This window comes from Chiroxiphia lanceolata, chromosome 5, assembly GCF_009829145.1.
Source record: "Chiroxiphia lanceolata isolate bChiLan1 chromosome 5, bChiLan1.pri, whole genome shotgun sequence".
Lineage (NCBI taxonomy): Eukaryota > Metazoa > Chordata > Aves > Passeriformes > Pipridae > Chiroxiphia > Chiroxiphia lanceolata.
The window spans coordinates 60,974,464-60,998,768 of NC_045641.1; the positions used below are offsets into that span (position 1 = coordinate 60,974,464).

The 24,305-nt window shown below is 43.5% G+C and overlaps 1 protein-coding gene across 1 annotated transcript in view; it reads left to right on the plus strand.

Moving 5' to 3' along the window:
- Window positions 1-24,305, plus strand: part of TMTC1 (transmembrane O-mannosyltransferase targeting cadherins 1) — a 145,088-nt gene that overhangs the window by 96,283 nt on the left and 24,500 nt on the right. Inside the window, exons 10-11 of the mRNA XM_032688578.1 lie at window positions 956-1,120; window positions 9,249-9,362. Of these exons, the coding sequence (XP_032544469.1) occupies window positions 956-1,120; window positions 9,249-9,362 (279 nt within the window). The remainder of the gene's footprint in view (window positions 1-955; window positions 1,121-9,248; window positions 9,363-24,305) is intronic.

A 24,305-nucleotide genomic window follows, 5' to 3' on the forward strand; every position in this document is an offset into this window, starting at 1 on the left:
TCAGATGCTAAGTAATTTGAAGAGTTGTAGATAAGCTAATGAAATTCATTGAGCAACAGAAATTGAAATTCCTTTTAAAAAATGCCGAGTAAAATTAGTGGCTTACTAAGTATGGCAACCAAAAGCACTGGATTTCTAACTCAGAGGGGCATCACTGGAAGAATTAGCGTAACTCTTGAATTAAGGTAAATAAATGTGGAATTTATTTAAAGTTATACAGGAATAAGACTTCAGTCCACGTGTGGTTTGTAAAAATGCTGCTGTAGTTATTCCCGGAGAGCCATGGAAGTGCCTGGGGGCTGGGTGCTGGAGAAGACCTGTGTGTTGGTTCATGGAAGGGCAGTAAGGAAGCTCTGCTAGGGCATCTCAGCTGTTCTGGGCTGGGCACTAGAAGGGATGGGCTGGCCCTCATGCAGAAGGGCAAGACCCAGACGGACTCCTGCCTTTTGACGTGGTCTCTGTCACCCGCTCCTGCTGTGGCGTTGACTACAGCACTTGCTCCCCTGCCTCAGCTTCGCAATCTGTAAACTGGAATTAAAAGCTGCCACCACTGGGATTGTTTAGAGACTTCCCTCTGTTAAAATGCTTTTCATTTCCACACTGCTCCAGTAGTGCTCAGTATTACTGTTATTACATGATGCTTTCTTAGCTCGCTGTTCAGAAAGGCAGCTGCCTTCCGCGGGCTGGTGTAAGCTGCCATTATGCTGGGTTGGTATTATGTACGCTACTGTACTTCTGGCATCCGGGTCTATCATTTAGATTAATTTGGAAATTGCGTAGTAACTTGAGGAAATCTGCTGTTGAATGGAAGTTTATTAGCCCAGAAAATATCATTAGTCCAAAACCCCCTGTAATTGCATAATAAACGCGATACTGAATGTTCTTGCGTATAAAACAAACTCCTGAAATATAACTTTTGGTACATTTTCCCTTTCCTTTTTTTTTTTTTTCCCAGTATGGGGTACTGCATCCTTTTTGTCCACGGTCTAAAAAAGCTGTCTACATGGTTAAATAAATGGAGAATTACTGTTCTGACCCTCTTTGCTTTACTGCTGCTGCTGTTCTCCTGGAAGACGGTGAAACAGAACGAAATCTGGCTGTCACGAGAATCCCTTTTCAGGTATGACTGACCACAAGAGAATACTTACATTTTTATATTGTTTAAAATAAATTTGTTACATGGAATAGTTTTCTTTACCACAAGTCCTGCTACTGATGCATCAATATAATTAATATTTTTATTATCATAAGATAACACCTACTTTCTAGTTTTTGGTAGTTGTACAGAAACTGGTGTCAGCACTTCATATGCTTATGCACAAACTTTGGTTCTGACAATCACATTTTTAATACATGCTGTTTTTAAATAATTTTGATTCTGTAGATTTAACAATAGTGCAACACTTTCCTTTTTCAAGACATAGCAAAAGTTTGTTGCAACCCTCCAGAACACCATAGTAACGCTACTGAATATATTGAATTTTCTATAGCAATTTTCTAATGACAAAAATGAAATGCCATGAAGTGCTGAACCTAATGTACCATATTTCATTTTATTTGATTACTCTTTGCCAAACAGCTCTCTTTACAACCTCATTTATGTATTTTCTTGCACTGAAACAGACTGTTTCATTTTGTGTTTTGCTAGAAAATGTATTGCATTTGCCTCCAGCTGCTTTCAGCAGTTGTCTAATTGTGAAGTAATTGCAGAAACACAGGTGATCTGCACATGGGTTGCTTAGCTTTATTTTCTAACTTATTAGCCAGAGCAAAGTTTAATTTATGTGGCACTGAAAATATGACTTTTTTTTTTATGTGTAACCTTTGGTCTTTGGGAAACACTGCTGAAGTCATTGGAACTCTGTAAGTGGGACTTTTTTAAAAAAATCTGGAATAGAGGTTTCTTCCTTCTGCCATGATTCACTGCCTGTCTCCCTGAAACACTCTTTGCTGTTCAAACAGCAGCCATGGTGACCGGTCTGGGCTCACATAGCAATCCACATGAGATGCACCTCTAGTCCAAACCTTCTGGCTAACAATGGCCACTTGGAGGAAAGTAGGATGATTTCCAAGTTGGACAATCCCTCTTACTGAAAGGGAGGTGGGAATATGACAGTTCCATGTGCTGACTTGCAGGCATCATATGGTATTGTGTGTTGCATATGGCTGTGGTCACCCATGTTTAAGAATGATGAGGTCAAACTGGAGCAGATGACAGGAGGACATTTCCTCCTGCTAAGGAGCACTCTTGGGATGCTATAGGGTGCCAGGGACTCTGTTGTAGAAGACAAGGGTAAGATTTTGTCTGCTTAGTTGGGTGCAAATGGATTTCTGTCCTTCCTATTTCCATTCAAAGCAGGGTGACCGTCCACAGCCAGCTCAAATTCCAAAGTCATGCCAATGCTTCAATGCAGCACTGAGCTGGGGCTAACACACCTTGCCTCAAGGGAGGGATTTGGGGTAGCCCAGTGGCTTGGGTTGAGCTGGCTCACTCTTCAGCTCAGGTCTTTTGGGGACACTTGCAGGAGAGAGATCTGCCCTGGTCTTTTGAGAAGACAACAAAATTGTAGATGTGTTCCTGCTGGGTCACCTCGTATTTTGGCTTGCCCCTGAGAGCAATCAGCAGCAGCTGCCGAGAAAAGCAATGTAAGAACAGGGCCAGCAACAATGATGCCTCTCTCCAGTTCTTTCCCAGCTTGCAGTAATCTGCAGTTTAAAGACTTCCTGAGTCAGGAGTTACTTGCTATTTTTGCTTTTAACAGCCACTGGTGGACTTTTCTTCCATAATGTCTCTGACTGCTTTTTCAAATCTATTTATAGTTTTGGCTTCTACAGCATCCTGTGCGCTGGGCTCTGTCGTTAAATTACACAGTGTGCGCACTAAGATTTCCCTTCTGTGTGCTCTGAGCCTTCCGCCTGATTATCTGGTTTGTTGTCCCCTAGTTCTGGTGTGTACTCTGAATGAGTAGTGAGTAACTATCAGCTTGTCACTTAGGATAAAGGCACTTCTGTGCCTTCAACCCCCATGTCCTCACCCAAGGCTGTCTCCTTTTCATGCTAGAATCTGCTGGATTTGAACTCTCCTCATATGGAAGCTGTGCATTTCTGCTCCCTCTTGTCAGTCTTCGCTGGATACTTTCAAACTCTGATCCATCCTTTTGAGAAGGAGACCAGAATCTCCTTTCAAGAGATATGTGCAGCACAGAAACGTAGGAATGCTTTCTTGTTTATATTCTCTTCTCCTACTGAATCCTGATCTTCTACTTGCCTTGGGTGATAATTTCACGGCACTGTCCATACAAACCCCCAAGACACCTATTGTGATTGGAAATATTTGATTTATAGACATCAGTCTGTGTACACACTCTGATACTTGTGTCTGTACCAGAATTGCGTTTCATGTGCCGTCTTCTTGCCCAGGCTTCAATACTGTGGGATCCTTCTACGACAAAGTGTAGTAAGTTTTAATGCCTGCCGTGCGATTCATATCGGTGTCACCAGCAAACGTGTTGCCTCCCTGTTTGCTCCCTTTTCAAGATCCTTTGTGAACATGGGAGGCAGCTGAGATGCCATCACACGTCCCTGGAGAGCCCTGCTTGCAGTCTTCTCCAGTTGTGAAAACTGTTCTCATGCTCTTTCCTTGCTGTCTTCCAATTAGATATTGATTCAGGAGTGGACCTTCCCTCTTACCCTATGATGCCTTGAAGAAACTGGAAGTCTTCAAGTGACGGATTTTATCAAAAAAACCCTCTTTGAACATTTAAGTGCACAACATTGATGTTTTTGATTTTGATTGACTTGGGCTATATTTAAATATACATAAAAGCTTTCTATAGTTTCAGTACCAGGTACCTGTTGAATCTATCAACGAACAACAGATCTGCCCAACAAATTTCTTTCTGCAGTATACAAGGCTAATTCTTCCCTGTTGGACTGTAGTTACCCAGAAGTTTGCTAAAACTAGGCTTAATTATGGGTTTTCCCAAATAACCTGGAGTGGAAATCAGACTTGCTGCTCTGTTTTCCCGCCAGGATCCCTTCCCTGGAGCCAAATGATATCATGTTTGTCACCTCCCATTCCTCTAGCGCCAGTCTCATTTAAATTATGGGCTACCTACCGCAGCTAGTAGCTCCATGCTTGATTTCCTTTGGATGCATACTACCAGGCCCAATGGATTTATAACTGTTCTTGGTGTTGATTTGTTTAAAAGCCTCTTTTACTGCCACTTCAGTTGCAGACAGTGCTTCAGTCTTGCTCCTGTGAGGAAAGACTCCTGTGTGGCAACCTCCTTCGGTTTCCCTGTAGTGAGCACTGGTGCAGAGAATCCATTTAGCTTTTCTGCTGTAGTCTTTTCTTCTTCAAGCACTACTTTTAGACCTCCATCAGCTATTTGCCTTAGGGGATCTTTGGCAGGTTTCCTCTGTCTTATGTATTCCATTATTAGCTTTGATGGCTTTAGCAAGTTTTTCTTTAAATCTCTCTTGGTCTGCCTAATTATGGTTTATGTTAACTGGCTGACGTTTATGCTCTTTTCCTTTTTCATTCTTTAGCTCTGTGTTCACTTTTTAAATGGTGTTTTTCATTTCTCATTTCTCACAACTTTATTTACTGTTCTGTTTACCCTTATTGGCCTTTTTGTTGTCCTTTTAAGATCTTCTTTGATAGGTGTTACACATCTCTCTGAGTCTCTATTGTGGTAGGACCTTTCTTGTTGATGGGAAGGAAATGCAAAAGAAAAATAGTATAGCAAGAAGATAATGTCATCCCGGGAGTGAGAGATGTCCTCTTTGGGGCAGAAGGAGGAGGCTGTATATAGCTGATGAGTAGAGGAGGGAGAAGTGGGTGGAGACGCATGAAACAGGAGTAGATTTAAATGGACAGAAGCGGAAGAGGAGATAAGGAACAGTAAAAGAGGTATGAGGGAAAATAATAACAAAACAGAGCAAATCTGTAGATGTGGGAAAGGAGACATAAATCAACCTACTTGGTAGTCTCTGTGTGTTGAAGTTGGTTTTTTTCAAGAAATATGTGCTGAGAGAATCTTTACTCACATTCCTACTTCTTCATTCCTCTTTCTGTTGCTGCTTTAATTAATTACTGCTTTTTCGCTCCACTTAGTTTTTTTCTTTCACCTCTACTTTTCATTCCTCCATTTGCTTGGATGTGTTTCTTCAGAGTCAATCTGTCTTGACTCCCTTCGCTGGGGCCTGTTCTGTTAAATATGCTTTTCCTATGCTGGTCCAGGAGATGTTTTTTGTACTCAGTGTGTTACTAGTTTTGTGATTTTACCCCACTCTGTCCCTTTCTTAAGACTTGCCCTGATTTGACATTGTGTGACAACACTGTTGCCAGTCTCAATCTCCAGCCCAGAGACCAAGCTTTCTGGATACAGAAATCCTGCCAGGTCCTGGCTGAAAGCAGCAGTGTGGGGAAGGATGGTGCTGTCTCAGAAAATTATGCACCTCCACATAGGTGCACAAGCATATGTACAAGGGCTAAATAAGAAGCAAATAAACCACAAGTATAAAAAGTGGCTAAATATTTAGAGATCTAAATATTTGAGGCGTATTATTCTAAGACATCTCCAGAAGCCCCAAGCAGTTTGTCTTACTGTATTGGCAGGTGGGCAGAGAGGACTTATTTGTTAATTATTTAAGGAACTACCCTATTGAGTGAATGCACAGGCTAGAAGGTCAGTCTCCACAGACTCCAGCTGCGGTCAGTGTTAATGTCTGAAGCCAGGGAAAGGGAGGTGAGGGCTGTGGGCTGACCTCTGCATCCACTATACTGACCTTTTCAAGGTTTGTCGAGCTGCCATGTTTCCTGTTGCTCCTGGAAAGCATCTGCATGCACTGCCCACGTCTGTGACAGAGCCTGGAAACATGCCAGGCTCGCTTGTAACCAGCAAAGGAACTGTATAAAAGTGACACTTTCTTAGTCACCAGTTCTCCTTCCCAAGCCAGGTCTGGTGACTTCAGTAATTTACAAAAACTGCCCCAGCCCCGAATGCGACATAAACTGCTGTGTTATTTTGTTAATTCTGAAAGCTCACTCAGCTGAGGAGAGCAAGTCCCAGTGCATTTTGGACATCTTCTATAGGACAGTTTAATATGGCCCAACATCGATATCTGTGAAATCAATAAAAGGGTAGGAGGCCAAGGAAAGTGATTGTTTGTGTCATCCAGAGAATAATTTGCTATAGAGAACATTTATTGATGATAATGATTCCCAAAGCAGAGGAGATCCCATCGGTTTTCCAGGGCTCCTGCTGAGGCAGGAGTGGCCTCATTTCCTTGCAAAATGAGCACTTTTCATATGGAAATCACAGAAAATCAGTGAAGCCTCTGCCTGCATCCAGACGCTTTGAAGAGCAGAACATGCACTTAGGAAAACATCAGAGGGGATCACGGGAGACTTTTCCCAACCAAAGTGGAATTTGGATAATGCTGGTATTTGAGGTTGGAAAGTATCAGTGGTATTTTATTTTATTTCTCTGATTTATGGGTAATAGGTTTTTGCCTTTCCATGGAGAGGAAGTGTTACGTAAAAGGTTTGCCTATTGTTTATTTTTCTTTTATGTCACTTACTGCTGTCGTAGAAGTCAAAAGGGAAGGAAATCCTCTGGAGAAGTGATGTCCCATCTCAGTGGGCTTGTTTCTGGCTGGAGCCAGATCAGTGCCATAGGTTTCCAGAAGGGCATGCTTGTGCTGGGCTGGGGAACAGGGAAATAGGAGGGTTTGGAAAAGCACGTTGGAAAGTTATACTGGAATTGTGAGAGACTGGGGGCTTGTGGGAAGAGAAATGGAAAAAACATCGTGTTCTACTTTGTTATTTATACTCCACCCTTTCCTTCTTGGCTTTCACTATGGACATTATTGTTTCCTCTGTCAATGAGCAAACAGCGTTCTTAACTGGTCAGGAGTCAGTTAGCAGGAGTGTTTACCTAAACTCTCCTGAAAATTCCCCTCTGGGTCCAACACTGTATTCGCTGCTACCTCCCACAGTGCAGAGACTCCAAGCAGCCTCAGTCATTGCTATGTGCATTTGCAAAATGAAACACCCCCCTCCCCGCCTGTGCAAGGAGAATAAATAGGTCAGGGAGTGTGATGCAGAAGACAGCATCTTAAGAACCCAAACCCACTTCTGCCTTTCCTATGTCACCCCCACCACCAACAGAAGCACGCAGATGAAAGAAGCTTTATTAGTGATGTTTTAATAAGTGGGACCAGCAGAATTAAAAATAAATTCTACTTAAAGGGAAACAGTCCAGAATTAAAATATTCAAACATATGCATCTTACTGTTAAAACTGTATCTCATTAGAACTGAAGTGCTTGTGCATATGCAATGTACTCCTCACTGTTAACTCAGTCTGCTCTGTTTCAGCAGAGGCTGTAGCAGAGCCAGCAACTCATTTTATGTAGCTCTGAGAGAGCAGCAGTTTTGAGTGCTGTCTCTGCCTGTAATGCTGGCGCTGATGTAATGAAACCCTCTTTGTATAAGAATTAATATTCCAGTAATGCCCAGAGGTTGTAAGCTTGTAGTTAATAGCTCCCAAGGCCAGTGAAAATTAACACAGCCATAGCAGTCACACATTACTTGCTGCTGGTGCAGTATATCTTTGTGAAAACTAATATAGAAAATCATTCTCTTAAGAATAGCATCAATTAACTGATTTAATTCAGCGATTAGTCACAAAATGTCTTATTCCTGTAGTGCTCCCAGTAAGTAATTTGGAAATACCTGACGATTAGGAAGCCAAATGCAAGGTGTATTTTTAATTCCAGCAGGCAAACCGTGATGGCTGTGATGGGTGGAACTCCGTAAGGCTGCTGTGGGCAAAGCTTTGGAAACTCTCACAAGTAGGCCTTAGCATGCTTGATACCACTGCCTGCTGATAACCAAAGGGATTTGCCACTGCAATTCCTCAGCACCGTTTTACAATGAAATCCCTGACAAAGGGTTTCTGCAGCTCTGGGTGCATTCTTTCCATGGGATAGGGTGTGCACCCCACTGTAGGGGCTGTGTGTGACCCTGTCTCATTATGATTAACTTCCATGCTCACCAAAGTTAAACAGGAGAGACAGACAAGGCAAAGCAACAAGACTTGGGAATTTTCTAATCCTTGCTTTTCCTACCTGAAGTAGCAGGGTTAGAGATGCTGAGTGTTGAAAAGCGAGCAGCTGGCAGGAATCTGCTTGTGAGCAAGAAACACCTCTTTGTCTGCTTTTACGTGAACAAATTTGTCCGTCCTTATTTCCTGTTACCTCAGAGAGCCCCCATTTATGTGCTGGAAAGGATTCCCCTATTAAACAGAGGACTGACTTCTCTGGATTCTTGCAGGGGAAATGTTTCCATGGTGTACATGCTCCTGTGATTTCTTTCTCTCTTTAACCTTGAACAGCATTTCCTCTAGCTGTGCAAGGTGTACCTTGCTTTCTGCGCTCTCAATTAAGTAAATAAGCATATGCTTGCTCTTCTTCTTTTGTCTTTGTGCTCTCATTATTAATTCCAAATGTTGAGTTCAGTCTACACGTGTCAGGGGAGATGAAGGGGAGGGATGGGGTGGCTGTGCAGCCAGATATCCTTGGTCATATGTTATAATGCCAGAGTGTTAGGACTTGCCACATAGGGGTGAGAGTCCCATTAGCCCTCACCTCCCGACCATAATCTGCTCAGTGCTAAGCAGTGCATAAGTGCTGGCTGGGTATTGGACTATGCCATGCCTCCCCTCTAGTGGCTGATGCATATGGAAAAGATACCTTCTTTTTGGTATCTGCAGCTGGCATGTTTAAATTAAGATTTTCATAAAGGGCTTCATGAAACTCAAGTTTTAGCAGGGACACTGTTATTAGAAGGTACTACATGCTTTCCCTCTAAATATTAGCTTTTTTTTGAGGGGGGGAGGGTGTCTTTCAGTTGAATAATTCAGATTTTAAAATACAACAGTATCTGGCCACGGGGAGTGTTGCAGTGTTGGTGCTAGAAATGCCTGTGGTGACAGCAGCCAGAAGAAGTTGAATTGCTGCCACGTATTTATGTCTGCCCGGGGCACTCGGTGTACCAGTGTGTGGGACAAGCTTGGGGTTATAACATGAGTTCTGTTGACAAAAGTGCACAGGAGGTGACAAGGTGCACAAATTACGAGCAAGCTTTTCAGGGAAAGGGACCATGAGAAGAAGGTGGGCCTAGGGGAAGGTGGGGTAACCTGGCTGCTAACACTGTGCTGCTTCTGTTCCTCTTCGCAGCTCAGGAGTGAAGACCCTGCCCCACAATGCCAAGGTGCACTACAACTACGCCAATTTTCTGAAGGACCAGGGCCGTAACATCGAGGCAATCTACCACTACAAAACTGCTCTCAAGTAAGTCCCCTGCTGGGGCTCTGGCTGTGCGGTGCAGCCTGCTGTTAACCTGTCCAGTTCCTGACAGGCGTGGGGCAAATTGCCTGCTCCTCAGCCCCGGCTCTGGGGAGCAACTTGGCTTTCAGAGCCTGGGAAAGTTCTCTGGCTCGGTGTTTGTGTGTAATTAAATGAGGTAACCTGGCTTCCCTCCAGCTCCACGTGTGTGTATGTATGTGTGTGTATGTGTGTGTGCATGCACTTCAATATATGAGACAGAAATGTTACCATAGCTACACATTGAGCAATGAGGTGTCATTTACGCAGCTGAAGGTATGCTGGTAAGCAGGAGCTAGTTGTCCTAAATGCATTTGCAGGTTCCTGGGCCATTTATCTTAGTAAATTGTTAATGGTGCATGCCTGGAAAATGTCAGTGCGGTAGCCATCTGAAGTGCAGTAACAATAATAGTGCTCAGTACTTGTATTGAGGCTTCTGTCCACAGAGCTTTGCATGAACACTAAACTAATTGATCCTGAAAATGCTCCTGTGCAGTCATAGGGCAAATATCATTGCTGTGGTTCTGTACACGGGGAAGCTGAAGCAGGAGGATGAGTTGCCTTGCCTAGAGATGAATGGTAAATCAAGGACCAGGGCTGGGCTTGTAATATGGGACATATCCTTTGGTATCTCTGAAGGACCCTTCCTTCACTCACAGATGGGGTCATTCCCTGCCAGCAGCTTCCCTCTGCTTGCCATTCCTGCCAGTGCTGTTGGTGCAGCTCAGCTGGGGCATCAGCTGCTCTCTGCTGCCCAGGCACCACTCACTGCACCAAACAGGTCACCCCAGTTCCTCAAACCTCTCCACTTCGCTCTTTGGGGCTTGGGAGAAGGGACAGCCCCTCTGGGGAATGAGTACAGGGAAAACGGTGCGGGGAATGGGGTGGTAGCAAATGAAATAGTGTGCAGATAATGTTTTCAGGAATAGAAACATATTTGGGAAGGACAGACAAAGGGAGAAGTAGCTCTAATGGATAGCAAGGGCAAAGCTCAGCTCCAATAGGGCATGTCAGGAGGTGCAAGAAAGGTTCTTTCCTGACATGTGGTGTGACAGAAAACTCCAGAAATTACATGTATGTTTTGTCTTTTGGCCAGATGACAGGGTTATGATAAAGGCTTTCTGAGGGCTCCTAACCCACCCAGGTTAAGCTGGGAGGACTGGAGTTCATTGTCACTGATGAGAGCCTGAACCTGGGTGAAGGTGATTTTTAGCTTTTTTGAGCAGCATCCTGTTCTGTGTTACCATACTGGGCATTTAGGAAGCCATTTAGAAAAAACTCCTATTTTTTTAATGTTTCCAGGAATGGAAAATCCAGCACAACCATCAATAAACTGTACTGAAGGTTAATTACCTTGGCTGTTGAAAATGTCCTCCTTTATTTTTAGACTGATTTGTGTAACACCAGCTTCCAGTCATTGAATTTGTTTACACCTTTCAATGCCGCACTGAATATCCCATTGCTAAAAGTCTGTTTTCCGTAGAATGATCCCTTAACATCCCTTAACCTGCTGCTGGTGTTTTCAGTGTTATGTGAGCTTCTGCAGTCCTCCAGTCCATCTTCTAGCTAGTCTCTCACCTTTCTCCAAGATACCAGAAAAGCCCATTTCAAGTTAAAAAGAAAGAGGGACTAACAAAAATTATCCAAGCCCTGCAATGAATGTGCTAGTACACAGAGTAATGTAACTGCTCCTGCCAACATTGCATCTGCTTGTGTAAATGGGATTTGCTGACAAAAGATTTTGCCCTTCTCTAACTCAGCAGCACCCATTTATTATAATTATAATGCTGTTTTCTGCTCTGCAGTATTTCAATTATGAAAGAGTCTGGTTTGAGAACTGATTGCAAACATTTTCTCAACTGTATTAGATAGCACAGTTTGTGTTGATGGTATTGTTTATAGAGCATCTGAAGCCTGGGCAGGGCTTGGAGCCACACAGAACCAGCCGTACTCGGTGTCTCAGTGGCAGCAGTGCTAGTGCTTCACTTGCTTCAGTAATTTCGGGATTAGTTGGCACTTTGGAAAAGCAAAGCTGAGTGTGGGACAGGCAGCATGTTGATGGATATAGTGGAAGACCTTAGACAGGTATCACAGAAAACAGATGTCACGTCCAAGCTGTTTATCCATCCTCACAGACACCAGCTCTTCAATTGCTGCTCTGATTGTAGACCAATTTCTACAGTTAGAGAGAAGGAAGTAGTATCTGTGATACCCTGACCAGATTTTGATGATTTAGGGTATTTTGGCTTGACCTGGGGAGCTGAATTACCATGCTGTAAATTTCCTCATCAGGGAGTAGGCAGATCAGCAGCTGAGGTATTTGCACAACAAGCTTCCATGATTTTCCCCAGGTACCCCTCACTGAGTGTCTGCTCTCCAAGTGAGTCCAGGTGGTTGGTTACGTACTCCCCAGGTTACAGAAAACCCAAGCTACTCAAGAGGCTTCACAATCCAGTGGCGGCACCATCAGAAGTACAGAAGATAAAAATATTATATCTGCCTAGTGCTCAGTGAGCAGATCAAAAGGGAATTAATAAGGAAATGGAGTCGATAAGGACATGGGCTGTTGCCGCCCGGGAGCTCCTGGGAGGTAGGAAAGGGAGAGCAGTATTGCCTCATACCAGCTCCATCTGAAGCATGTGGGGGATGGCTCATCCCCTATTCCAGCTTGCTTCTAAAGCTTGTGCCAAATCACAGACCAGGTCTGCTTGATCTCTGGTGAATGAGTTAATTGTTTGCTAAACAAAAGTGATCTTGTCAGTGGGCACCCCCGCTGCTTGAACCGAATGCAATTACCATTCCACCAACATAAGGATGCGCTTCCATGCACTCCTGCTCTGCCAGAAGTGCTGATTGCCATGTGGCTGTTAAGCAGAGCAACCCATTGCTCCTGTGAAATTGTAGCTATATCTGTTGGAAAAGATGTTGAAGTGGGCACAGGCTACCTAATGAAATAATAGGAATTGATACTAAATCCTGGGAAAGTTGATCCCCAGTGCTTTAATTGCTTGCTCCCATTCCTGCTTTCAAAGGCAGGTGGGATCCTCTGCTGGCATATGTTGGTGTAACTCTGTTAGCTTCAGGACAGATAAGTGGTGGAGAAGAAGCATGTGTTTTCTCTCACAGTGAAACTGCAGGGCAGGTTTCCAAGGCAAACATGGCAATCAATCCCAACAACCACGTTGATGCCACTGCAGGTGGCCCATCAGAAAACTAATTCCTCACCCCAACCCAGGGGCCAGTGATACAACACTCTGACCTAGCCAGCCAGGTAATTAGTGCAATCTAGTTATGCTGTCCAAGAGTGGGGAAAACGAAAACTGAAATGAAATGCAAAAATGGAGAATGACATTTGATTTGGAGATGGCAAGAATGAAAAGAAAAAAAATTCTGTGTATGTAGGAAAAGCTCCTCCTATATATGTAGTTCCTAAAAGAGAGCCCTTCAGAGATGCAAGATGAGTTACCCATAAAACAGACCTCATGAACAGCTGGCATTCTGCAACTGGAGTATGGGTTATAAACCTTTCATCTTACCTACAGTAAAACAAGAAAAACACAGTGCTGGATTAGACTGCTTCACTGGTTTGCCAGACATAAGGTAGTGACCCCAGGAGATACTTGCTGGTTTTTTTCCTGCAGAAAGTAAAGGCCAGAAATACTCTGTCTGAGATGTGTGTTGACCATGGCTGCTCTGAAAGCTGGCCTTAACATTCTTGCTGCTGCTTCTGCTGCAGGTTTGCGGCTGCTGCTAGGAATTTCAGAGAACTCCTGCTCCTGCAGATCAAACGGTGGTGATCTTATCTGAAATAAAACTTGTCTTGCCACTCTCCCATTTATGAGTGGGAATATGAGGTTGTGCAGCCTCACGCAAACAGGAAGAACAACTCTGATGTGCTAATGAAGACATTTTTGCCACTGTTGATAGTAACCAAGCTTTTGTCCTGCTTCTCCCCAGCCTTGACATTACTGTTGAGACTGTTTTCTCTCTCCTCAGGAACGCACATGGGCTGACATGCAGAGAGAGAAAAACAGCAGAACCTTAAAACCCGTGTGATAAACATTCATTATCAATCAAATCAATCTCCTTTTAACAATGGAGAGGGGAAAAATAATTCACCTTCCCTCCTACGATTGCGCTCTTCAACATTTTAATTCCCAGAGCAGTTCTGTCTTACCATCCTTCTCCGTGTTTGTTACCAGGGTTGTGCTTCCCATGGATGGCAGATCAATGTGAGCAACAGCAGGTGGGGCTGATGGAGGTTGCTGAGTTTCTTGCAGGAGTTGGATGAATAAACATGTTAATAATAGTTCTGTGCTATCCAAACTACGTTTTTGTGCCTGGAAAAAGGTCACCACCTAAAAATTCATGTTTGCTCTTCTGGACATTCAGGTTTGCCCTTAATTAAAACATGGCTGTAGAGTATTGTGTTTAGGTTAATAGTGGGAGAGAAAGAGCTATCTTTGTGTGAAGGCAGATACAAAATGGTTGAATCATAACTGATTTTTTTCTTGATGAAAGTCACAGAAATTAAGTGGGATTGGGCAACTAAAAAAGAAAAAGTACTGGAAAGAAAGATACATAGACAGTAAAGCTGGAGGCAGGAGAGACACACAGGCTGGCCCTGAAAGTTTTAGGTGCATTGGGGGTAACCCAGGGCTGCTCTCTGGGGTGCTGCTCTTTCCCAAGGGAGGCACAGGCAAGTGTGTGAACTGACCCTTACCATCAGTGTAATACCTGACTGTACAGAGTCCTGCAGGAGGTGTCCACCACATGTGTAATACTGTGATATAAATATGTACATAAATGCACTGATGTGTGTACCTGAGAGTGCACACCCTTCTGCAGTGTGCCTGGGTGTGTGTACACATCCACCAACAAGTTCATAGCCACAAGCTCCTTTTAGGCTTTCCCTGCCAAACACTGCTGGCCAAACAGAGCAGGAAGGGGACCAGCATGCTATGCCGAAACCTTAGTTCTCCCTTGTGGTGTCTGCCAGGGAAGGGAGCCTTTGGATAGCAAGTGGGAACCCTTGGGCTGGCTTTCTTTGCAGGTCAGGGAGCTGTCCTGCTGCTCAGCCTTGAGAGAGGGGAGAGAGTGAGCAAAGAGGCAGAGGAACCTGTAGGAAAACACTTGGTGCCGCAACATGTGTGGTCTGGCTCTTGCAGAGTTTGCAAATAATGTGTCTTAGAGAATTGCTCAGAGCAATAAGCATCATGAAATTAAGGTTAAGTATCTTTGGTACTCAAACACAGGCTAGATGGAGGAGAAGGAAGGAGAAAACAGTGTGAGTAGCTTATCTGTATCCCTCACTGAGGGAGTAAAATTGGTTCATAGCATCACTGGAATGGGTAGAAAAGGAACAAACGAGGCTGCTCTTTCTCCTCACTCCACTTTAGAAATAAAGCCCTGATGCTGTAAGGGCGACTCAGGTTTCTTCCTAAGCTTTCCCACATACCTTCCTGCTGGGCTTTTATATATCTTAAATCAACAGTATCTGAGATTGTTTAAATTCTGTTAAATTGCACTCTCCATGCAGTAAAAAAACCTATGTTCTTAAAACCCTTTATGTGTGTGTATCTGTGTGTGTGCCTTGAAAATGCCTCTCAGCATGGACTGCAGGTGGCCTTGGATACCATCTGTGATTTATTTCTGGGAAGAATTAAAATACCAGCACCATTTGTTAGCCTGTTTTTACAGTGAGTAAAAAAATGTGCAGCACTGCTTTACTGTGACTGCCAGGGCTGCGTTTGCTCCTGAAACCATGAGTGGCCTTCTGACACTTAATGTTACTTAGGTCAGACCCTTGGAGCAAGCCCTCTGGTTAGGCATTTGATGAAACATCTTCATGGAGACCTCACGTAATACCCTGTGCTAGTGGATGTTACAGGCTTGAGACAGATCACGTCCAAGCGGTCGGAAGCATCTTTGCGTGGTGTTCTTCTGAATCGCGCTTTGACAGTAGGCTTCAGGGGTAATTGGTGCTCTTGTGTAGGTGTATGGTGGCTGTCCTGAAGCTGGACAGAATTGTTGAATAATTTAACGGTAATTGATGGCTGAAAAGGCTGCCTGATAATTTGAATCAGAGGCTTAATGGCCTTTACAACATATTGCGTGGGGCGATGGCCAAATTACTTCAGTCAGTGTAATTTGTTATTGAACCTGTTTTCTATAAAAGTGCTAATCCCTGACTGTTTTGGGGTATGGTCCACCTCTGCTCAGTTTTTCTGCTTTTTAGTGATCAAAAACCAATCAGTCGAGGCACAGGCTTTTATTTACTCAAAAACTGAACTGGTATAAGTACAACCTGACGCAGAGGCAGTGCGTGTGCAGTGTAACTGCATTGACAGCAATGGAAGATGGATGTGATGAGATGGACACGTGTTTATAACTCAGCCCAGGATGCCTGTAGTTACAGGTAGGGTCCATTCCTACACTGTGAGGTCTGTTGTGGGTGCAGGTCCTTCTACACTGCCCTTCAGGGACTTGCTGGCTTTTCAAGCATATCTTAGAGAAAAGCCTCCATCAGCTATGAGAATGGTGGCTCTATAGCCTTCCTTGGCCACTGTGTTATGGCTCTGCCTACTTTACATATTGGGAACTGATACAAAAAATCTGGAGAATGGAGAATGCTTCCCTAATGAAAAGCTGTTTTCTTATTAGGACAAGGCATCTATTTTGATTTTTATGTGGGCTATGCAGAGCTGTATTTTGCACATGTTCAAGTCTTACCTTCCACTTTTGGCTAATGATGACTTCAAATCCAAGGATTAGTTACTCATTCCCACAGCCATTCCTTTTTTCTTAGCCTGATTTCCTTGTCTTTATTAAAACTTTGCTTGAAAAATGACCAGGTAGCACTGATTATTGTTGTGCTAAATCATGAGAGATGATTTCTCTGATCCTTATGAAAGCTTAGCTGAAAAGTTGGTTCCCAAGGCATGACTGTCAAGGATAACCTTGAGACTTCCTGTGAAGGCTTCGCAGAAGTGGTTGAGGCACTCTGCTTATCCCCAGACTTTCAAAGGGCCCCTTTGAGGAATTTGGGCAGTGCTGGAATGGGACTGCTCTGATTTACACCAAATTCTGAGGCAACCCCCAGGCAACCTCGGAGACAACCGTGATCACGGGTGGCAGAATGGGGCTGTACAGCTTCCTCTGGCGCCTGTGAGCCTCGGGAGATGGCAGGTGTGATTTCACCCCCACCTGCTTAGGTGGGAGCGTGTTGTTATTTTATCCTCTTGTGTAATGTTTGATTGAAGAACTCACAAGATGGTCTCTTGTTTGCTGTGGGATCCCTCAAGAACCTGTGAGCTCTGTGGAGGCGCCTGCACTGTTCACACTGTCTGTAAGTCAGGCGTGTTGTGAATTATTAGTCCTTTGTTGGACTTGAGTGGTTTCTGGGATTTTCAGGACTTATGTGGATCCTGCATAAATTCTTTATGTGAGAGAGTAGCAGACAGCCCAGTTTGATAACCTCATGTTGCCTTGACACTGCAGGTAACATGTGAGCTTAGCGTGAAAGGTTTTATTTATTTATATTCAAGTGTGACATTGTTTGACTTAAAATCCTGTTTTTCTCCTCAACTCTATCTCTTAGGCTTCTATCCCTGCCCAACTTTGAAAATTTAATGAAAATTCATAAATTGTAATATTGTTTAAGGTGCTACATGTTGGTTATTTAAATTGCATGCTTCTGGATATTGTTATGGGTTGTTTTTTCTTTTCTCTTAATGGACATCAAGCTCAAAGAATTCATGAGGCTTTTGTCAATTTACAAATTAAACCTATTCAGCTTCTCTGTTTTTTATTTGAATTTCTGTCCTGGAGAGGTTTTCCTTGATAGCAGGGTACAGCATGGCTGCCATGCCCTGTACTCTGTCCTTCAGCCTTGGAGGCTCACCATGGTGAAAGAGTTTACTGGTGGCAGGGCACCTGTGGGCTGCTGTTCCTGCCAGCTGGGCTGCTGGGCAGGGGGAGAAACCATACAGCCAGGACCTTTCTTCCTTCCACTGATATCTGGCTGCAATTCAGCACTTGCTATTTATACCAAATTGCCCTCTGGAGATCCCAGGTTAGATCAAGATCCTGCTGTGCCAGCCACTGACTCTAGCTGGAGATTGTCATCGCCACAGAGCGCTTGTGCTGTGAGGAGAGGCAGTTGTACAGGGCAGGGAGGTTTTATTGTTGTCACCTGGGGGACAGGATATGGAGCTCCTGAGAGACAGAGTTGTCCTAGGCCACAGGGAAAACGTGGCAGAGATGAACACTGTTTCTCAGTATCCACATTGCAGGTACTCAGTGCCATAATGTGGGTGACTTCTGTCTGCAGGAAGGTAAAAGACATTTGAGATGGGCTGGGATACCCAAAGCATCGGTGTGGGACCCCCCCCCCCCCCACCCTTTGGCAGCAGCAGGGGAAAGATACCCTGTGTGGGTGTCTCTGAAAGACTTGTAGACACTGTTTGATCAGGCATGCTGACTTCTTGAGCAGGACCTCCATCGAGGCCTGAGCTGGCCCATGTAACAGCTGTGAGGACCCTAATAGGGCGCACAGAGCTCCTCAAGGATGCTTTGACAGCCCCCAGCACTAGACTGGGATGTGATCATTCCCTGTCTTATTCCTAGCATTGTGTCAGGCCCCGAGCTGGATCACCTCACAGCTGAGTGTGTGGAAATGGGTGTGATGTAATGCCCTACTCCGGGCTGTGCTGTGTGCAGCCAAGAGTCTGACTGCTTTGTCACGCTTCCACTGAAGAAGATTATGCCTGAGGCTTTGAAAGGAACCTAAAAGCATTAGATCTCTCACTTGCCTGACTTTCAACAGGATTTCCAGGTGCCTTTTTTTTTAAATACAAAAAATCCCAGCCTGCCACAAACCATCTGCCAAGCTGAAGGGTGTTACCTTTTAGGAAATATTGATGCAACTACTGAAACTCGTCAAGAGAAAACCAGATGCTGCTTGATATTGCAGGATCACCTCTCCCTCTCTAAAAGGAATTCAAAGGTTGCAAATTAAAGATCTTTTTGAGAAAGACATAGGACCTTCCTCCATAACCTACACATGTCCACATCACGTAGAGCAGCTCTTGGAACAAGGTACCACAGTATCATGAGGCCATGACCCAAGTTGTTGCTGGTGCAGGATTGCATCCCTGAAGGATAACTGGTCTCGGAATTACATCAAATCAAGTTTTAATTCAACCTGACATAGAGCTTTATTGAGAACTTATATAAATACATGAAAATTAGTGTGATGTAATATTGAAATTGGAAAATTGGCTTGAAATAGTATACTGGAGTAAATATAAAATGGGCAGTATTAAAACTTGGCACAGATAGAAACATTATTCATGTAACATTCTTACTTTTGTTGGCAAAACGATGCCAATAATTACAGTATGTGTTGGAATGGGGCAAAACGTGCCTTAAAAACAAGTTGCCATGCTGCCAGCAAGTAATTGGGTTTGGGTAATTAAGGCCTGACTCCATGTGCTTAATCTGGCTGAAGCCAGCCTTGTGGATGCTGAACGTTGCAGTAGGGATGCATGGGCACAGGGAGAGGCGAAGAGTGTGTATCAGGGAGGTGTCCTGGATACCTGGACTGGTGAGAGGAGGTCTGTCCCAGGGCTCTTCAGCCTGTCCTCTCCTCTTGGCACAGGGAGGTAACACAACCTGTTTTGTCAGGGCAGTGCAGAGGGGTAATCTATCAGAGCTGCTTCAAAGGTGGAGCAGTCCCTGCGAGTGCTAAGTTTAAATGCATTATTTAATCAAAAGATACATTTAAAAAAACGGGCACACTGGATGTCCCCAGCTGAATCAGTTGCTGATTTTAATTTCTAGGAGTCTCTTTGAATAGTATGCAAGATAATGCGGGCAGGTTTTTTCTTTCTGCTGCTGCTGCTGTGGCATGGCCGTAAGGTTAATGATGGGTGTTGTTGCATACAATTTTTATAATGGCTTTAAGAACTCATATTTGAAGTCACTGAGAATGTGCTTTTGACAAGTTTATCATCAGCACATGGAGGGTGGTGAGGGGCTGGGCACTGGGCTGAGGTATGAGGGAGAGCCACCCTCATGCATGACACCTTGGGGTCATCCCAGCTCTGGGAAGCTGGGCTGGTTTCAATAACCTCTCTTATCATGCAGTGGCTGCAGGGGGCTGCCCAGACCCCTGAAAAATGTTATTACAGTCTTTTGCATGCTGTCTGTGGTAGTTTCCCAGACTAATTGCATGTTAGTCTGGCCCCATCCCCTGCTGCTCACTGCCCACACAGCGATGACTGGGCAGGAACCACGGAGCACTCTTAAGAGCAAGTGGGGAGTTGTCAGGCTAATGCCTTTCTCCCCCTGAATGCCTCTGGCACCAGACCAAGGGCCATTTAAAGGCAGGACCGCAAGCAGAGCTTGCCAGTTGTTTAAGTGGTCTCTCTCGATCCGAATTAAAAGAATTAAAATTCTTGGTGGGTTATAGGTTGCAGTCATGGCAACAAATTCCCTCCCTTTCTCTTCTTTCTGGAATTGGCTTGTAGGTCAGATATGGTGCCAAACAAAGTCCCTCACATTTTTTTTTTTAAAAACTAATGTTTCAGGTAGTAGCAGCATTACATTAAAAAGCAGAATAAATGGTCATCAGAATTTTGGTGACTGTATATGTTTTATACCTGTTATCTTCTTGTGAAACTGGAAATCTCTTGACTGTGCAAGTCTAAGTCTTTTGTTCAGTGGTATTAGAGGCAATTTTGGTAGCCTAAAAGAAGAGGAGATAATTACTAACAGGAGTTTTTGTGCAGTGCATACCTGTAATAGTTAAAGGGAAAGCTGCTGAAATTTATTCTGACAATTGCAGATACAGCACTGGAGGAGTCATTTGAATTATTCATTCTGCAACAAGGAAACATCCCACTTGTCTTCTCTTTAGAAATGAAATCTCAGCCTGATTTAAAATAGACTTTTATGGGTTGCTTTCCTTTAATTTAAAGTAATTTTACCATTTCAAGACTTCTATTATAATTATCCTTGAATGTAGATTTTTAAAGAAAATTATTCTGATTTCTCAAAAAAAGGATAAACTGATTTTTTTACATGAACTGCTACTTGTAGAGTAAGTTTAATGAAATTCAGCTTGCTTTCATAAATAATGCAGTACTTGCATTTGATTAGGTGAAGCCTAGAGGAATTTCTGCCTAATCAGATGCATAGCAAGAAGGATATTGCCTGCAGACTGTTACCATTATCAATGGTGGTGGTAAAGGAAAATACAGCTCCATGTATGTCCAGATAGAAGGCTTTGTTTCTCAAGAGAAGTGCAAGACAAGCTATATATGTTCTAACAGCTGATTCCTTGCATCTCAGATTGTCCTGACAGTTTGTAAAACAAAGTCTGGATTCTGACTGTATCATTATTATGGTATGAAGGAACTCCAGGTTAAATGGAGACCTCCGTGTCCTGGCAATGTGTTTCTAACCCTTTTAAGAAATAAATGCATGTGGGGAAGAGACAATGTTTGCATTAGAGAGCTCACGATCAAAATAATCAAAGTACATATCAGGAATCATTGAGAGCAATTCCAAAAGCCTTGAAAATCAGCACAAACCTCCTGATAACTTAAAAATAAGAAAAGTGCCTCCATCCCTTACAGCAACAGGCCACAAACAGCAAAAACCAAACAGGTTTGCAAATGGTGTATCTGCAAGTTCTGCAGAAACATTTTGATAGTTCTTGAGTAAATGTTGCTTTAATTAGTAACTCGTGGTCAAGCTTTATGCTTTTCTTTAAATCCAGCCACAAGACTTTGTTCTGCTCTGGTTTTATTCCCAGGGAGCTGTTATTGACAGCAGTGGGTGTGCCTGAACAGAGGGTAGTTTGAATGGGGCCATTAGTCCTTTATTCAACATCCTTATTAAGAAATAAAATAATAGTCTGGTCTCCATTCTCTAGCCCTGAGGCCAACTGGCATAAACTGACCTGGAAGTATTCAGTCAGTGTTTATATCCTCTGAGAGACAATGGGCAAGTCCAGGATGGCTTTTGGGTCCCAACCCTGATGTGGGCTTAGGGCTGGACAGCTCCTGGGACAGAACTATTTGAGGGTGATGTGAAACTGCTAGGGATCATTTCAACAGTATAAACTGAAAGAGGGCAGGTTTAGATTAGATATTAGGAAGAAATTCTTTACTGTGAAGGTGGTGAGGCACTGGAACAGGTTGCTCATAGAAGCTGTGGATGCCCCATTCCTGGAAGCATTCAAGGTCAGGTTGGATGGGGCTTTGAACAACCTGGTCTAATGGAAGGTGTCCCTACCCATAGTGGATAGGGGTTGGAAGAAATGGCCTTTAAGGTCCCTTATATCCCAAACCGTTCTATGATTCAGTGATTTTGTAACAGCATGGATGGTCATGGGCTCAGACTCTGACTCTGGCTACTTCACCAGAGGTGATGCTCTCGTAGGACCTGGTTATGCTTTCATCTGAACTCAGCTGAGTGGCAGCTTGCTCTACCACTATAATAAAGTAATATTCCCAATAAAATATTTGGACAGGGAAAAAAAGAACTGAACCCTAATGGCAAACCCCAACACCACTGCCTTATCTCTCTGTGTTCAGATATTTCTCTTAATGTTTGTTCAGATATGTAAAATTGCAAATGTCTTAAGTTCTTCAGGCCAGATAATAAGCAGATATAAGCTGACAATTTGTGCTAGCTGAGGTTCTGGGTTTTCAGTTGTATTTCGTGGAAAGGGCAATGAAATGTAATGAATAAATGTAAAACACAAGAAATAAAGCCCAGGATACATGGGAAACGTGTTTGCATCCTGTGATTTGCTGGTGAGAGGTTTTAGCACTGAACTCAGAAGTGTATTTATGGAGCTGCTGGTCAGGACTGTGCAATTTAAAGGTGAAATCAGTTCTCTTTTTTAATCTTGAGTTTTCATTCCGCTCCAAATTGGTGCAAGCAAATCTCCTGAGCCTAAAATGCCATGGGAGCACCAAAGGCCAAGAACAGAATTAATTTCTGAAAGTTTGAGAGCAAAACCATCGGGTTTAGGGCTGTAAAATGTTAAATCTGTTTCTAACTTTCCCAAGGATTGTCAGAAATACTTTTACCCACTCATAAGTCAAGTAACTTCATGCCAGATATTAGAGCTGTTTTATGTGTGAGTACTGACAGTAGTAGTGCACAGCTTTTATCATAGCCAACTGTTAAAAAAGCCTCAAAAATGTAACTCCCAGACCTTTTTCTTGGTCCAAAATGATGTTAAAAAATCCATGGAAAAGTAGGAAACAAAACTGAGCCCTTGGTCACTTGCTGTAAGACATTCTTTGCTCAAGATTCTGGTCAAGGTGTCACACAGAGCTGCATTCCAATTGCTAAAGTGCAAGCAAGCTCGATTCTTTCCTTTCCTCCCCTGCTGTTGCTATGGAAAGCATTTTTCCCAGCCTGCTTCAGCTGGGGAGACTTAGCCTTGATGACCAGTGGATTTTAGGGCCAATGTTAAGACTCAACACTACACCCTCATCACTGTCTTGTCTTTTGCTGCTGCTTCTCCAAGTGGAGGAAGCCTCATACCCCAAAATGCATTAGGCCCACTGGGTAGCTCCAGTGCTGGAAAGTGATGCTATCTCTATGTCAACTGCAGTCTCTCCACAGATTTCCTACTCTTTGCTACTCTGTGACAAGATCAGTTAGGGATTTCTTTAATAGTCACTTGAGCAGCAAATGCAGGTAGTGTGGGTGAATAGGGACACTGGGCAATGCACTCAAAGGCTTGCACCAGGAGAAGTGGTTATTTCTGAGATGGGATGCTCATCTGTATGGGAAGGATGTTGACAGTCTGCAGTCATTAGTTACTATGAGTAGTTTTAACTATGTTTGTCTTTTGTTACTGTAACAGGCCAAGTTATAAAAGAACAGATGTTGCTGCATCCCTGAAGGATCTCTCCTCAGATATGTGGCTTTGCAGTCCTTGTCTGCTAGGCTTGGTGCTGTGTGGAAAAAGAACTTTGTGCTCTTTTCTTACTTAATTGTAGGAAGCATCCTGGGTTTGTTACTGGTGCATGTCCATTTCTCCCAGAGTTGCCTTGAATGTTCCCAGCTTCACCCCCAAATAAGACCTTGCCAAAACCACTTATGTGCTGTGCAGTGAAAATGTGACTGATACAAATGCTGCAGCAGTGTAAAAAATGCTAAATTATTCATGGTACTTAAGCACGGAAAATCCCAGGGCTGACCTGACATAGTGAAAAACTCCAGGCAAAAAAAATCCCTCACCGTGGAAAGTCTGGGATTGAAAACAGTTGCAAACTTTAGAGTCAGGCTATATTATGGAGTCTTAATCCCATCTTCCTTTAAATGCCCCTCCTTGTGCTGTACCTTGTGCTATCTTAGCCAACTACTTTTAATGTCATTATCCACATCACTTTCCCATGAAAGGGACCAAAGGCAAGAAACGTCAGATGACTTGTCCTCATCTGAAATAAAAAGTCTGCAGTGGCAGCAGGATTTGTGACTAGGTCTTCTTGAACTCAAGACTTGACCACCTTAACCTGCTTCCTCCCTATCACAAATGAAATGAACATCTGGAGGAGTTCTGTGGGATTTCACACCAGAGCATCAGACCTCTCCCAGCTTCCCAGGGATCTTTGTGGGCTATCGTCAGAAATTTATTTCTTTATTACAATGAGCCTTGGTTTTCACCTATCTATCATACAAAGGGTCCAGAATACTTAAATCTTACCCTGGATCACTTCCACCGCTGGAGTTTTCTGATGAAAGACTAATATTAATGTAGGATCACAACTGTGAGAATTTGGGCTGCTGAGTGGACCATGATGTGCTGCTTAATTCATGGAGCATTTTAACAGAGACGCATTGGGCCCAATATGTAATCTTCAACTGAAACAGGCAGAT